Source organism: Rhineura floridana, chromosome 3 (genome assembly GCF_030035675.1).
Source record: "Rhineura floridana isolate rRhiFlo1 chromosome 3, rRhiFlo1.hap2, whole genome shotgun sequence".
Taxonomy (NCBI): domain Eukaryota; kingdom Metazoa; phylum Chordata; class Lepidosauria; order Squamata; family Rhineuridae; genus Rhineura; species Rhineura floridana.
The window spans coordinates 56352368-56368254 of record NC_084482.1 but is presented as its reverse complement, the minus strand read 5'-3'; the positions used below and the strand labels follow the sequence as shown (position 1 = coordinate 56368254).

The 15887-nt window shown below is 41.6% G+C and overlaps 1 protein-coding gene across 10 annotated transcripts in view; it reads left to right on the top strand.

Moving 5' to 3' along the window:
• Nucleotides 1–15887, top strand: part of CCDC57 (coiled-coil domain containing 57) — a 95054-nt gene that overhangs the window by 60623 nt on the left and 18544 nt on the right. For 9 of the 10 annotated variants that reach the window (XR_009761291.1, XM_061615970.1, XM_061615971.1 and 6 more), the window contains 6 exons: nt 1976–2180; nt 3185–3367; nt 4542–4645; nt 5770–5998; nt 6685–6821; nt 9560–9685. Coding sequence is in view for 9 of the 10 variants with exons in the window: in XM_061615970.1 (XP_061471954.1) it covers nt 1976–2180; nt 3185–3367; nt 4542–4645; nt 5770–5998; nt 6685–6821; nt 9560–9685 (984 nt within the window). In the remaining variant the exon portion in view is untranslated. The remainder of the gene's footprint in view (nt 1–1975; nt 2181–3184; nt 3368–4541; nt 4646–5769; nt 5999–6684; nt 6822–9559; nt 9686–15887) is intronic. The other variant, XM_061615968.1, reaches the window with a different exon arrangement.

Here is a 15887-nt window from a genome sequence, read left to right as displayed (position 1 = left end):
GTCTTACTGTGAAATGGTCTTCTCTGCGCATGTAAAGATGATCTCAGGGCCACCCCCTATGGGGTGCTGGGGTGCCATGTTTAATCCTATTTTCTTTTATTAGCAGAGAGTGTGTGAGTGCTGTTCTGTTTTCTGTTTCTTTGGTTATTGTTGTGTATCTTTACTCATCGAGTTTGCTTGCCATACAAGAACTGTTCCACGTAACCAGAGAGAGCTAGAAGACCCTGCAAAATCAAACAGTGCTCTTTCTGCCTTCAACTGCTAGGTGAAGCTAGGTATCCCCTGAGATCATCTTTATATGCACAGAGAAGAGTGCTTCACGGTAAGACCAAATGTCTTTTCTTTCAGGGGTCTCTTGAAAACCAAACTTTTTAGACAGGCCTTTTAACATAGATTTTTCTTACCCCCCCCAACCAATGCAATATTTGTTGATGCTTTTATTATTGTTTTTAATGACGTTTTCATTGGTTTTTTAATTTTATCATGTCTTTTTATGTTGTAAGCTGCCTTAATCTACTTTTTGAAAAGTGTGACATAAATACTTTAATAAATAAATCAGTGGTCGCAGGGTGTTGTAGCCCTTATTGAGCACTAAAGGGCCCATTACATGGGAAATGTGTCATAACAGATAATTATATTTAATTGATGTCTCAGTTTCACACTATCAGTGGCAGGTTATTACAATCTTCCCCATAATGCATATTTGAAATTTTACATTAGACCAGAAACATCTTCACTATAACATCCAAAAATGAGATAACACTCATGAAGATTCGTAGTGATGATAGCTAAAGTTTCTGAACATTAGTCATGTATCTCTTAATTTGGTGACATATAGCAAACCATTTTTAACACATTGAACATGAGAAGCTGCCTTCATATGTTCAGTGGCATTTTGTGTATTTTGTATGTTTTGTTGATGGGGTTTTGGTTATTTGTAATTATTTAATTGTTTGTTATTGATGGTTTTTTATTGTTGCTAATAATTTGTTGATACTATCTTGTAATATTATTTATGGAATTGATTCTTCAATGTTGTTAATTTGCTTTTAGTTATATTTTATTTAAATTTAGTTATATGTTAATTATTGCAGGATAACAATGTGATTTTTGTTGATTTGTTTTGTATTTCATCGTTCCTATGAGTACACTAATGAGTACTACCTTGAGTACACTAATATAGAAGTGGTAAACAAATTAAAACACAACTGAACTGAAATACCTTATGGCCATCTAAGCCCAGTATTACCTCAGGCAAAAATCTGTCCCAGCCTTGCTTCCTGAGATCCATTTTAATTAAACACACACTTTAAGAGGTGTGCTAAGTTCCCTTTGTCTAGCTAAATCTTCAAGTCAACTGGTGTTGCTCATCCTAACGGTACAAAATAATCATTAAAATGTGCATAGACCTGTCAGCATAAAAAGTTTTCAGGAGATGCATGAAATTCAGAAACAAGGATTTTCACAATATTAGAGGCTGCTGAATTGATTAGTGCTTTATACAGTTAGGAAAAACCTTTCTTCTTGACAGTCACTAATTTTTGGCAACCCCCCTTTGCCCCTCAGCATCCCACAGCCCAGCCTATTCAAGAGGGTCTCCTCACTCTGGAGTGGCTGTTCAGGGGGCTGCCAGGGGAAAGAGAGAGAGGAAAAACCACCTTTTGCCAACTCCCTTCCACCAGCACCTCTCAGGAGCTATACCAATACCTTGCCCTGACTCAGTTGTTTATGTAGCATGTTCAAGTTATATTAGTCATATAATTAACAGCTGTCCAAGTCTTAGTACAGTATAATTCCTTAGACAGCTCCAGTGTTATCTGATAGTATAATCTTTTTTCTACTGGGCATGTGGTATATCATAATTATTTTTCTTTAAAAGTCACTATGCGTGTCAATGCATTTTGCTTGCTTGCTTGCTTGATTCCTTTTGGAGTGTAATTATTATTTGTTCTTTAATTGTTTGATTACCATGCAGGATACTTTAGGAACCATTGAACTAGGTTTTCCTTCTGCTGAAATTCAGAGATTACAAGAGCAAAACAGTACCTTGCGGTCTGTTATTGCAGAAATGAGGAGAGAAATGGAGACTCTTAATATTCAGGCTGTTTCCTCTGAGCAAAGCAAAACAAAAGTACAAGATGCTGATAAAAGCAACTCTACTGTACCTCCATTTACTCACGGTAATAAGGATTGGGTTAAGTATTACTGCAGAGCATATATATATGCCCCTTTCTACACTTCTCTTTTAATAGGTATTTCTCTTCTCTCAGCGCTCATCTTTTTCATAACAGAAATGTTTATATTCTTCTTTGAGTAGTCCCATACATTCCCACATATGGCTAATGGAACATCAAACAATGAGTATTCCCAAAGATGTTCCAACCATAGCAAAAAGTAATCTTATAGATAAAACCAAAGCTACATTTGAACAGATGAGAATCATTGCAGTTACATTTCTAAAGTAAGATCACTACAGCCAAAACTCATGTTCTACTCAGACAATATGCTTACTGCAAAGCATTCCTATGTACAGGATACTTTCAGAGAATAAATCCTATAATTATAAAAAATGGGAAAAGGTAAAGAGTCCAAGTGGCTTTCAATTCTTGCACAAACAACAATATTATATATTTGCAACTATTCAAGCTGGGAGACACATCTGCTGTAATCCCACATCAGACACCTCCCATTTTATTTAAATGCCAACTAAATATTAAATAAAATATCAAACTTAGATTATGCCACCTTAATAAAATCTTTATTGTTACGGTCAATGACCAGCATAAAATAGAGGCATAAAACTCCCATAAGAGGAGATTATCCTACTATACAGGGGAATAAAATGCAATAAAATGGGATAAGGAAATACAAGATAAAATTGTTAAAACATGATATTATAAGATAAGATTGTTAAGACAAAAGATTATGACTCAGTGCCCAATGTGCCAAGTTGGTGAACAGGTGGAATAATTAAGAGAGCTGCTGCTGATACAGTGCAGGCTTGCTGAGGAATGTATCCTTAGTCCTCCCCCTTGGAATGATGTTGTTGCTATATACTAACCAGGGCTGGCCATTAGGCATTCTTGAAGAAAGTATTTCCTATTTTTACATACGATGAGACTTTCAATAACATCTTCACATCTGCAAAGTATCCAGGTTGATATGGTTGTCTTTACTTTTGCAGACTATGTTAAATCCCTGGAAGAGGAGGTAAAAATATTGAAGAAAAAATGCTGGGCCATGGACAAAGAACATGAAAATGCATCTGAAGTTCCTGGAAAATTATTTGTGTCTTCTCTAAAATCATCCAGTTGTAATAAAAATACTCAAACTTTCCACCAAGACCACATTATCAGTGGAAATGATGGTATGAGAAACATGGGGCAGTATTCAACTGACTTTTTTCATGAGTGTTAGTGTTAGCACATGCACGAAAGGGTTCTCCCCTCACACCATATCCAAATCTGCTCTGGATGGTTGGGGGAAAACCCAGAACGGATTTCGGGGATGCATGTGGGGAGGACAGAGGAAGCTGTGCAAGAAAATATCCTTGCACTGACAGAACAATCTATTTAGCACTAGGGATGTGCTAGAATTCTGCCCAATTCGGATTTGCTACCAAATTTTCCATTAATTTGCTTATTTTCAGTCATTGAGAATCAGATTTTAATGTAGCAAATTTCTGTAGCTATTTTTGAAAATAGACTTTTGAAAAAAAATCCACCTCTAAGAATTGATTTTAAAAATTATAATTGATAAATATTTATCTATGTTTCCTTCAAAATATTTGTATTTTTAAGGAAATATTGATATTTCCTTTAAAATATCAGTATTAATATTGATATTTTTTCTGAGTGAAAAAAACCACAGATGGGTAAAAGCAGAGAGCGGATAAAGAACGACCTCAAATTGATGCCAACCTTTAGGTTGACAAGCAACACCAGCAAACCAATCACATTCTTACTTAACGCTACATTGAATACAACCCTTGACATCAAGTCCACTTAAAATATCATACATTTTCTAAAGGAGTATAGAAAGTATAGAACATCTTTTTGTATATATGTGCAGGAAAGCCTCATTGCAATGTTTATGCTTTTTCCTTCATAGAAGAGCTTTCCATGTGGGAATTTCATACTGTTTAGTGGCCATTAGTATTCATGTTAATCTGTTTCCAAAATTTTATCTCAATAACACATAACTCTTAATGCATGTCATCCTTCATAACTGTTGGAAGGTAAATGCATTTTCCTTCTAAAAATAGGATGTTGGTTTGTTTTATATAATGGAATTTCTATATGTGCACTGAAAAATCATGGGTATGTGTCTTTAAACCATATGATAATCCTGTTAAGTAAATTTCCTTGATGTTGTCTTCAGTGGAAAAGCCAAACAGGTTTTCACAATGATGGACCTGTATTTCAAAACCCAAGTATTTTGTACATATGGTATGTGAACAGGCAAGACAGATTTGGGGTATTATTATTTAGCATTCTGTACCGACTCAGCTTGATGTCTGCTTTATCATCTCTGTTTTTCAGGTACATTAGATCCAGATGAAGTTGCTACCAAAACTGTTTTGGAAAAGCAAAACCAAAGGAAAACCCCTCCAGTGGCTTCAGTGGGAACACAAAAACCACAAGTGGTAAGGAAACGCGATACTTTGTGCTGTTACGATTATAAAATAATGTTTTCAAGAGAACAAAGTTATAGTAACCAATAAATGCTTGGGAATATGGGCTTATTTTATTCAAAATAAATCTAGCACTTTTTTTATAATTATTTTTGTGTAAGAAGCTTCATATTCTCTGGTCGCTGTGCTCAGAATAATCAGCATCCTAGGAGTTAAAATCAGTATTGGTTGGCCTCCACTAGGAGGCATTGTGACTCTACATATCTTTGCTGTGTGTGGATTAATGACACAGTTATTGCAGTCTAATAAGATAAGATCTTAACCTTTCATGGACCTATTACCACAAAAGGGCTAATTTAGTTTAACTGATAATGGTTGCAAAAGCAAGTAACTTGTGTTACTACATCATGTTGTAACTAAAATTGCAGCTGTTCAAGCTGACAGAGACAGCAAGATTTATCTTGCATTGTTATAGTGCCAGATCCAGTTTTTCACATCAGACACCTCCAGTTTTATTTAAATGCCAACTGAATGTCAAATACAGTACCAAGTTTAACCACGACCACCAAAAGCCAGGCCGAGAAGGGCTCACATAGCTTTGAGATTTTCTATAAAAGAGTGCTTCTCTGTACATCCTCAGTGTACCCAGGTGGTGAACTGGTATAGAATAATTTAGAGGAATCCCTTGGTCTCATGAGAGATAAGAGATCACAATAAAGCTATTTGGGATATTTCACCTAGAGACAGCACCTTGCATTTTGTGTTTCGAAGGCTCTGGGAAGCAAATATTGTAGTTGAAATGCTGATATAGTGCAGGCTTGCTCAGGAGTATGTCTTTAGTTCTCCATCTTGGGATGTTCTGAGCTAGCCAGGCTATAAAATGGTGGAAGCCTGTAGAATTGTGGCTTCACTTTTCAAGACATTCTTCAGCCCTTTTCATGGCACACAGTTTGAGAATGTCTGGATTAGCAGAGCAATTTCAGTTTTGTCTTGGTTCATACAACACACTATTCAAAACTGTAAACTTTCTATGGTGGCTGCCATTTGGGCGCTGATTTATTCTTCATCACAATGGAATATGCATCTTGCCAAAAATTTTCTTTATTAATTTGATCCTTATCCTTTTATTCTTCTAGAATTCAGTGATCAAGAAGCTTCAGGAGGACACTCTACATCTCAGGCAACAGTTATTTGGCATGGAGGCAGGTGATGGGCCTCATCAACATAAAGGACATTATGCACAAGTGATGCAAGGTAGATTGAAGGATGTTGTGAGAAAGATCTGCAGTTTGAGCAAAGAGAAACATCAGCTACTAGAGATGGTAAACAGATTGAGAGCAGAACTTGGAACTGCTTCAAAGGAAGGTAAACTCATTAGGTAGAAGGATCTTGGTTCTTATGCCAGAAACTTAGCCTCCTGAGATTGAGGACACTGGGAAACTGAAGTGCTGTCTGTAGGCTGTTTGCCGAAATTAAGAGGTCTCAGTTGCAACTTGAGAATGAAGCCCTAGTGATTAAGAGCACAATTGCTCTAAACATTGAAGATGATGGAATAAAACATTAACAGAGTATTTATTTCTTACTCTTTGCTCTAGAGACCTTCAGTACTGGCACTAGAAGGTCAAGGTGGCAACTGCATGTTGCATAACAGCAAAAAGCTATTTTATGTACTTATAATATAATTATAAAGATTCTTGAAATAAGCACTTGTTTGTTTGATTTTTCCTGGAAATGACAAACAATGCAGAATGACATTATTGTTTAACTAAATTGAGGCCAAAATGGATGCCTTGTATGAGAATTTCATTTCACAGTTTGAGTTCCATGGTCTAGCTTCTTTGGATGGAATGAAAATGCAAAGGTCATTACTTGGAAAAGATATTCCCAGGCCAGTTTCTACACATCTCTTTAAAATAATATGCTGCCACACAGTGTACTTTATTTACAGCTGTGATCAGCAGTTGCTTGTAGGCGAAATGTTTTCTATTTAAAAATGCCATATTAAATGCAATACAGAAAACCCTCACATATTTATTTTCTCATCTTTGTAGGATCTCAGGAGTTTGAGAGCTCAAAGCAACCTCAAGGTCACACTTTCTCTCATGCTGTCTATCCTAAAGAACTTGTCAGGGAGACTAAGCACTGTCTTTTGGCTTTAGAACATCTGCAGTACCAGCTTACGATACAGGTAATATGGTCTTTTCCTCTAGGCAGCATGTCAGTACTTGAACACACAGTCCTGTGCTTACTGCATGTACAGAGTTTCTGGAGTATTGCCATCAGGCCTGGCCGTGAGAGAGCTTGTCCCAAGGATGCCAACCCCTAGTCACAGTGATACTGTGTGCAAGCTGAATAAAAGCCAGGTTCTGGACTGAACAGTGGCATGCACTATGCTTGGCTTGCTTTCATTATGCTGGTTTTCAAGCAAGAGTGGCCACATTAGCCTCCTTCCCAAGCAAAACTTAACACACACTCCTGACCTCACTGATTTTGGTTGTGGCAATAAGAAATAAAGTAGACACAGCATTGGGGGGGGGGCAGAGAAGTTTAAGCATCTTTAACCAGTCCAGTGCCCTGATGGGGATGCACATCATCTCTCCTCAGTCTTCCGATTGATCATTTAATGATCAGAGAGGGGGTGTTAACCCACTTCTGGCTACATGCACAATTTTTGGTGTTAAGATGGTCTGCCCCCAGGGACTAATGGAATCCACAGGATTCCTGAATGTCCTAGGGGAGTTCCGAGTAGATAGAGCAGGTGACCCTGTTGAAGCCCTTGTCACGCTGTGACACAATTGTCCCTGACCACCCTCTCTGCCATTGTGGAGCCTGGTTTGCACCTTGGTATACCAGTGAGCTAAGGCCAATGAAGGAGGCTGGATGATGGCTAGAGTGGAAGTGGTGAAACACTTGATGTGAGGATGATCGGGCACGAGTAAAACATCCTAACCATTCCTACTGTGTGGTGGTGAGGGCAGCAAAGAAGGCCCACTTCTCTGCTATCATCACATCCTCAAGTAGGATCAGCAGCTTTTGATACCATTGACCTAGGATGGTATCCTGGGCCGACTTGGTGAGATGGGTATCGGAGGCACTGTTTTACAGTGGTTCTGATCCTATCTCCAGGGTCATTTGCAGAGAATAGCATTGGGTGATTGTTTTTCAGCCCCCTGGCAGTTGTGCTGTGGGGTGCCGCAGGATACCATCTTGTCCCTCCTGCTGTTTAACATCTACATGAAGCCCTTAGGAGTGGTCATCAGGAGATTTAGGGCAAGGTGTCAGCAATACGCTGACGATACCTAACTCTATTTCTCTGTAACATCTGGATCGGGAGAGGCCGTGCAAGCCCTGCACTACTCCTGCACTCAGTGGTGGGCTGGATGAGAGCCAATAAACTGAGTCTGAATCCTAGCAAGACTGAGATGCTGTGGGATGACAATTCCAAAGTTCGGATAATTGGTCAGTTGCCTGCTTTGGATGGGGTTGTACTCCCTCTGAAAGAGCAGGTCCATCATCTGGGGGTGCTCCTGGATCCATCTTTGTCACTAGAGGCCCAGGTGACCTCAGTGGCTAGGAGTGCCTTTTACCAGCTTCGGCTAGTAAGATAGCTGTGGCCATTTCTGGACTGGGATAGGCTGTCCACTGTTGCCCATGCACTGGTAACCTCCAGGCTGGATTACTGTAACATGTTCTATATGGGGCTGCCCTTGAGGTTGGTCCGGAAGCTGCAGCTGGTGCAAAATGCAGTGATGAGAATGCTCGCTAGGGCAGGGTATCGCCAACAGGTCACCCCACTGCTAAATGAATTGCACTGCCTGCCTATTAGCAACCAGGGTAAGCTCAAGGCACTGGTTCTGGTGTACAAAGCCCTATACAGCTTGGGACCAGGATACCTGAAAGACTGTGTTATCCCTTATATACCTAGTCGATCACTGCGCTCTGCAGGTGAGGGCCTCGTGCAGGTACCATCTTATCAGGAGGTCTGTTCCGCACAACATAGGAAGCGGACATTTAGTATAGTGGCACCTATCCTTTGGAATTCCCGTCCCTTAAAACATTAGACAGGTGCCATCTCTATTATCTTTTCAGCGCCTACTGAAGACCTTCCTCTTTCAACAAGCCTTTTAAGTAGAGACCTTATCCCAGTCTGCATCTGTGTTGCAATTGCTTTTTAATGTTTTTAAAGCTTTTTCTAAAAGAGATATTTTAAAGCTTTTTTAAAAAAATGTTTTTAAAGCTTTTTTTAAAAAAAGATGTTTTTAAAGATGTTTTGTGTTAATATGTTTTTAAGGATGTTTTGTTTTAAAGTCCGTTTTTATGATGTTTTAGAGTGTTTTTAGTGCTTTTGTTTGCCACCCTGGGCTCCTACTGGGAGGAAGGGCAGGATATGAACACTTGTCCAGTGTTAGGAACTAGGCCTATTAAGAGTTCATACAAGGGTGCATGTGTTGTTATGGGACAATGAGTCAAATACTTACATTTTTTAATATATGCAATTCTAGGTAACAATATCTGAGTATAAAAATTATTTTATTATGATCTCTTATTAAAATATTTATTGCAATATAGGATTATGTTTGTTTTGCAACTGAAGGGAGTTCATTTAAACTAAGCTGTGATAGTGTACTCAGTTATATTTGTTTGAATTTGTGAAGGTAATGGACAAGCATAAATAACTGGATGTAGGTTTGCTGTCTCCTAGGCAGTACAATGACTGGAACTTAGGACTGAATGTAGGAGCTCAGTTTTGACCATGGCCATGGATGGAAGTTGGTTAGGGAATCAGAGCTTTGTCTGTGTTTTTTTTTCTGAGAATCTTAGTTCTTAACATATTCCACTTAATTAGTACAAACATTTCCAGAGAATAGAAGGATAAACTTGTAATAAATGAAGCATGTTACTTTAGGCTGCTCCTTTTCATGGCAGGAGCTACAGTATGCACAGAGAAACCATGCCTCAGGAAAATGTCCTTATTTTGTTGAGAACTTAAACAACGAAAATGTCCCAAGTAGCAGCAGCTGTAGTGAAGGAGCAGAAATCCCTTTGAAACAGGTACGGTCCAATCTATTATATTCAAATACCTCCAAGCTTCTTCTTCCCACTCAGTGTTTAAAATACATGTCTGTTTGCTTATTATTTGTATTTATAAGATGCCTCATAATGTGATTTTTCTAGATACTTGACCCTCCTTCGCTTCTCCTGAGCTCTCTGCATTTATATCCCAACATATATCAACCCGTGATATTAAATTCACTAATAGGCAAAAAATCTTGTGGTTTAAGAATGTACGTATAGCCAACAGATATTTCTATCAAACTTTAAAAAGCAGGGAAATTGGGCAGATATAGTGAATGCACCAGGGGAGCAGAAGACCTGACCTCCTGTCTGAGATATTGGACTGCCCTACAAATTTGTCAAAATGCAAACACAATTTCACAGTCCAATCTATTTCCTGTGTAGCTTGGAAGAATTTGGTAACATGTGCCTCTGAGCATATTGTGAGTGGTGGCAACACCTGCCATCTCCAAAGATGGAGAATTACATTTGTGTATTTGTTGGTGTTCTTACTTTGCTTCTTTTCTGTGTTACTACTGTTTCTACAGAGAATCTAATATAGAAAATTATATTTCTCTCATTATTCATCCTAGAAATCTGTGTCAAATTTATTTTTATTAATTTCAAAGCCTTTTTATTGGTCCATGTCACATGATGGTGAAGACAGCCTTTTCTGTTTCAAACTGGAGGTTGTACTCTATTTCTATTTTGGGCGCATTAACAGTTGAATCTGAAACTGCAGTTTGATGTAAAATCAAACTGATTACAATATGTTGCTAGTTAAGCAATGACTCTAGCTGTTGGAAAAAACAAATGTGGCCTGCCCAAGACGCATGTTTTCAGCCTGCTGTGCTTAAACTACTCCACTTAAGGAAAGGTGGGCATGGTCAATTAAAAACATAGAGCACACCTAGAATTTTGAAACTGACCACGGGATGGGGAGGGGAGCAGGAGGAGGGGAGCAGGCAGGAGGGAGAGGGGGAGAGCAGGTTTGATCATTGCATGTTTATTGAGTTCAGTGGGATTTACTCCTGTGCAATCATGCTTAGGATAGGTAAAACTGACCATGGGGAGGGAGGCCTGGAGTGGGCAGGGGCGGGGGAAGAAGGAAGAGTGGAGGGGAGGAAGAAGGGAAGAGGAAGGGAGAGGAGAGGGGAAGGAGGGGAAAGGCAGGTCTGACCATTTGCAGGCTTATTGAGTTCAGTGGGATTTACTCCAATGCAATCATGCCTAGGATAAGTAAAGCTGACCATGGGGGAGGAGGGGGGGAGGGGAGAGTAGAGGGAAGGGGTGTGTGGGGAGCAGAAGGAGCGGAGGGGGGAGGAGGGGATTGAAGGGGAGGGGGGAGGGGTGAAGGAAGGGGAGGGAAGGGGGAAAGAGACGTGATGGGTGGGAGGAGGAGGAGAGGGCAGGTTTGATCATTTGCATGCTTATTGAGTTCAGTAGGATTTACTTTTGTGCAATCATGCTTAGGATAGGTAAAACTGGCCATGGGGGAGGGGGAGGGGAAGGGGGGAGGAGAAGGGAAGGGAGGGATGGGGAAGGGAGGGTTGAAAGAAGGGGGAGGGGAGGGGCAAGAGAGAGGAGATAGGAGGGAGGAGGAGAGGGAAGGAGGGGGGAGGGGAGGAGATTGGATGGGTGGGCACTGGGCAAAGGGGAAGCCCCTTTCCTTTCCAAAAGGAAAACATTGTGAACAGTATCATTCTTTTTCAGTATTTCCCCCAACTTGTTTTTCTACCGCAGGCACATGTAACCACCCACCCAAATTTAAACCAAAGTTGTCCTTGGCCACATCCACACCAGACCTTTATTTCACTTTAGACAGGCATGGCTTCTCCCAAAGAATCCTGGAAGTGTAGTTAGTGAAGGGTGCTGAGAGTTACTAGGAGACACCCTGTTCCCCTCACAGAGCTTCAGTCAAAGTGGCTGACTGTTAAACCACTCTGGCCACTGGAACTCTGTCAAGGGAATAGGAGTCTCCTCTCAGCACCCTTCACAAGCTACACTTCCCAGGATTCTTTGGGGGAAGCCACAAGTGTCTAAAGTGAAATGAAGGTCTGGTGTGGGTGTGGCTCCCTAATTAGGCAAGCCCAGTAGCTGTGAGTCTGGCTTTTAGAACACTGACAGTTGGTTCTTACTAAGCATGCCCAGCCTTATAATTGAGTTCAATGCTAAATTTCTGAAATTAATTAAAAATCACACAGGCATTTTTTAAACTTTGACCTTCATCTTCTGCAGTTTAAAAGTTAAAAAAATGCCTGGCTGATTTTTAATTAATGGGGTATGGGGCAAGGTCAGTAATAGGATTACAGGTACTCTGTGAATATGGCTGATTTTTAATTAATTTCAACAAATTATGAGAACTCTGACAAAAAAGTCCAAAAGCAGTCTGGTTTTTTTCTTTCTCTTTTTACACTTTGAACTCTCAATTCTCTCTGACTGTTTTGTGTATTGCCATGAAAATTTAGAGGGTTGTTAAGCAAGCGTTTCTGAGTTCAGGACTATTAAGTTTTGTACGGTTTTGTTTTGAAATGAGCTTATGGGAAGCATCAGAATGGCATGGGGGGTATTTTCAATTTAACATTGTGGAATACGAAAAATCCATGCTGACTATAGTATACAGCCACTCTCATGGCTTTATAGTCATCCAACTCCACACCCCCAGTCATCCAGAGGTCTTGTGCTCCCTGAAACAACTCTGCCCTTTCCCTCTTATGCCTCATACTATTTGCATGAACAGCTCCATGTGACTATCTGCCTTACTTATTTCAAACTCCTCATCAAAACTCACCTTTTCTGTGAAGCGTTTTGAACAACCTCCTAGAGATGCAACACCCTACTTTTAACTAAGCTAAAGTACATGTAACTGAAGTAACTGCATATTCTCCACTGGTTCACCCTACCTCCATTTTCCCCACCTTCTTCTGTTGTTTCTCTTGCGTCTGCTTTTAGATTGTAAGTTGGGGTAGGGACCTGTCCTCTTATTCTTTGTAAAGTGCTGTGTACTTAGGTGGAGCTATAAACAAACTAATAAAATAATGTTGGACCCCATAGGCCAGAAAAACATGTGAGATTGCAATCTGGAACAAAGTAGCCACAAGCAGGAAAAAGGCTAAGAGCTTCCCACTGATTCTCCTCTGCATATTCTATCTTCCAAAACTGCTTTTCCAAAACAAGCCCTCTGTAATATCTGATGTTGCATGTGACATGTAGATAACCCCTTCATATGATATCAGCAGTGCCGCGTCTATCTTACATTTGTCTCCCTCATGGATGTAAATTTCCAAGTCAGGCAGTTATGAAATGTCAGTCCCACCCAAACCATATTAAACCCATTGTGTGTGTGCAGAGGGCAGGGGTAGAGTTTCCATATTGATAAACTTCCATCCTATCTGTTGGTCTGCAAATGTCTCACGTAGATATAGACTGATGGCCTTAATTCAAGGATGGATAGCCTACATGTAATGACAGTTTGTGGAATGCCTAGATAGGAGCAGGAGGGCTTGTGGACCTGATTGTGGCATAGACTCAACCTTATCTTTCTGCCTGCCTCTCTTTTGTCCTGTATTTTATTTATTTATTTATTAAATTTATATACCGCCCGACTAGCAATAGCTCTCTGGGCGGTGAACATAAAACAACATAAAAATACAATAAATAACAAAACAATACTAAAATACAAGCAACAATCCAACACAGTAAACATTTTTAAAATTAAATCAGTATAACTTAAAATGCTTCAGAGAATAGGAAGGTTTTGACCTGGCGCCGGAAGGAGAGCAGAGTCGGCGCCAGGCGTACTTCCTCAGGGAGACTGTTCCATAGTTCGGGGGCCACCACTGAGAAGGCCCTAGATCTTGTCATCACCCTCCGGGCCTCCCTGTGAGTTGGAACCCGGAGGAGGGCCTTCGTAGCAGAACGTAGTGCACGGGCCGGTTCATATCGGAAGAGGCGTTCCGCAAGGTATCGTGGTCCCGCACCGTATAAGGCTTTATAGGTTAATACCAACACTTTGAATCTAGCCCGGAAACATATTGGCAACCAGTGCAAGCTGGCCAGAACAGGTGTTATATGCTCGGACCGCTTGGTCCTTGTCAGCAATCTGGCCGCCGCATTTTGCACTAGTTGTAGCTTCCGAACTATCTTCAAAGGTAGCCCTACGTAAAGCGCATTACAGTAGTCCAAACGTGAGGTTACCAGAGCATGTACCACTGATGTAAGGTCCTCTTTACTCAAATAGGGACGTAGCTGGGCTACCAACCGAAGTTGGTAAAACGCATTCCTAACCACCGAGGCTACTTGAGCCTCAAGTGAGAGGGAAGAGTCTAAAAAGACTCCCAGACTACGAACCTGGTCCTTTAGGGGGAGTGTAACCCCGTCCAGGACAGGGTATATATCCACCATCTGATCAGAGAACCCGTCCACCAACAGCATCTCAGTCTTGTCTGGATTGAGCTTCAGTTTGTTAACTCTCATCCAGTCCATTGTCGAGGCCAGGCAACGGTTCAGCAAATCGACAGCCTCACCTGAAGAAGATGAAAAGGAGAAGTAGAGCTGCGTGTCATCAGCATACTGATGACAACGCACTCCAAAACTCCTGATGACCTCTCCCAACGGCTTCATGTAGATATTAAAAAGCAGGGGGGACAAAACTGACCCCTGCGGGACCCCATATTGGAGAGCCCGCGGTGTCGAGCAATGTTCCCCAAGCACTACCTTCTGGAGACGACCCGCCAAGTAGGAGCGGAACCACTGCCAAGCAGTACCTCCAACTCCCAACTCCGCGAGCCTCTCCAGAAGGATACCATGGTCGATGGTATCAAAAGCCGCTGAGAGATCAAGGAGAATCAACAGAGTTACACTCCCTCTGTCTCTTTCCCGACATAGGTCATCGTACAGGGCGACCAAGGCTGTCTCAGTGCCAAAACCGGGCCTAAAACCCGATTGAAATGGATCTAGATAATCGGTTTCATCCAATAGCGCCTGGAGCTGGCCAGCAACCACCCGTTCCAAGACCTTGCCCAGGAATGGAACATTCGCCACTGGCCTGTAGCTGTTAAAATTGTCTGGGTCCAAGGAAAGCTTTTTCAGGAGTGGTCTCACCACTGCCTCTTTCAGACAGCCCGGGACCACTCCCTCTCGTAAAGAGGCATTTATCACTTCCTTGGCCCAGCTACCTGTTCCATTCCTACTAGTTTTTATCAGCCAGGAGGGGCAAGGATCCAGTACCGAAGTGGTTGCACGTACCTGTCCAAGCACCTTGTCCACGTCCTCGAGTTGAACCAACTGAAGCTCATCCAACAAAACAGGACAAGACTGTGCTCCGGACATCTCACTAGGATCTACTGCTATAACTTGAGAATCTAGGTCCTGGCGGATACATGAGATCTTATTCTGGAAGTGATCGGCAAACTGATTACAGCGGGCCTCCGATGATTCCACCGTGTCTGGAGGGTTTGAATGGAGAAGCCCCCGGACAACTCGAAAGAGCTCCGCTGGGCGGCAAAGAGATGATTTAATAGTGGCAGCAAAATGATGTTTTTTAGCTGCCTTCACTGCTCCTACATAGAGCTTAGTCGAAGCACTAACCAGCGCATAATTGTATCCATCGGGAGTTCGTCTCCATTTCCACTCAAGCCTCCTCCTATCTTGCTTCATCGCTCTCAGCTCTGGAGTATACCATGGAGCTGTATGAGCTCTACACAGGAGAGGGCGTGCAGGAGCGATCGTGTTTACAGCCCGGGTCATCTCCGTATTCCACAGAGCGACCAGGGCTTCAGCAGGAGCGCCAGTCCTATCAGCCGGAAAATCCCCCAGAGCCCTTTGAAAACCTTCAGGATCCATTAGTCTCCGGGGGCGGACCATTTTAATAAGTCCCCCACCCTTGCAGAGGGAAGAGGTTACTGAAAGTCTAAACTTCAGCAAGCAGTGGTCTGTCCATGACAAAGGGAGTGTTGTAAAATTCCCCACATCCAGATCACTTTCCCCATGCTCAGTAGCAAAAACAAGGTCTAGAGTGTGCCCCGATACATGTGTTGGACCACTAACATATTGAGACAGCCCCATGGCTGTCATGGAAGCCATGAAGTCCTGAGCCGCGCCAGACAAAGTGGTCTCGGCATGAATGTTGAAATCCCCCAGTACTATTAGTCTGGGGGACCTCAACAATATATCCGAGACCACTTCCGCCAGCTCAGTT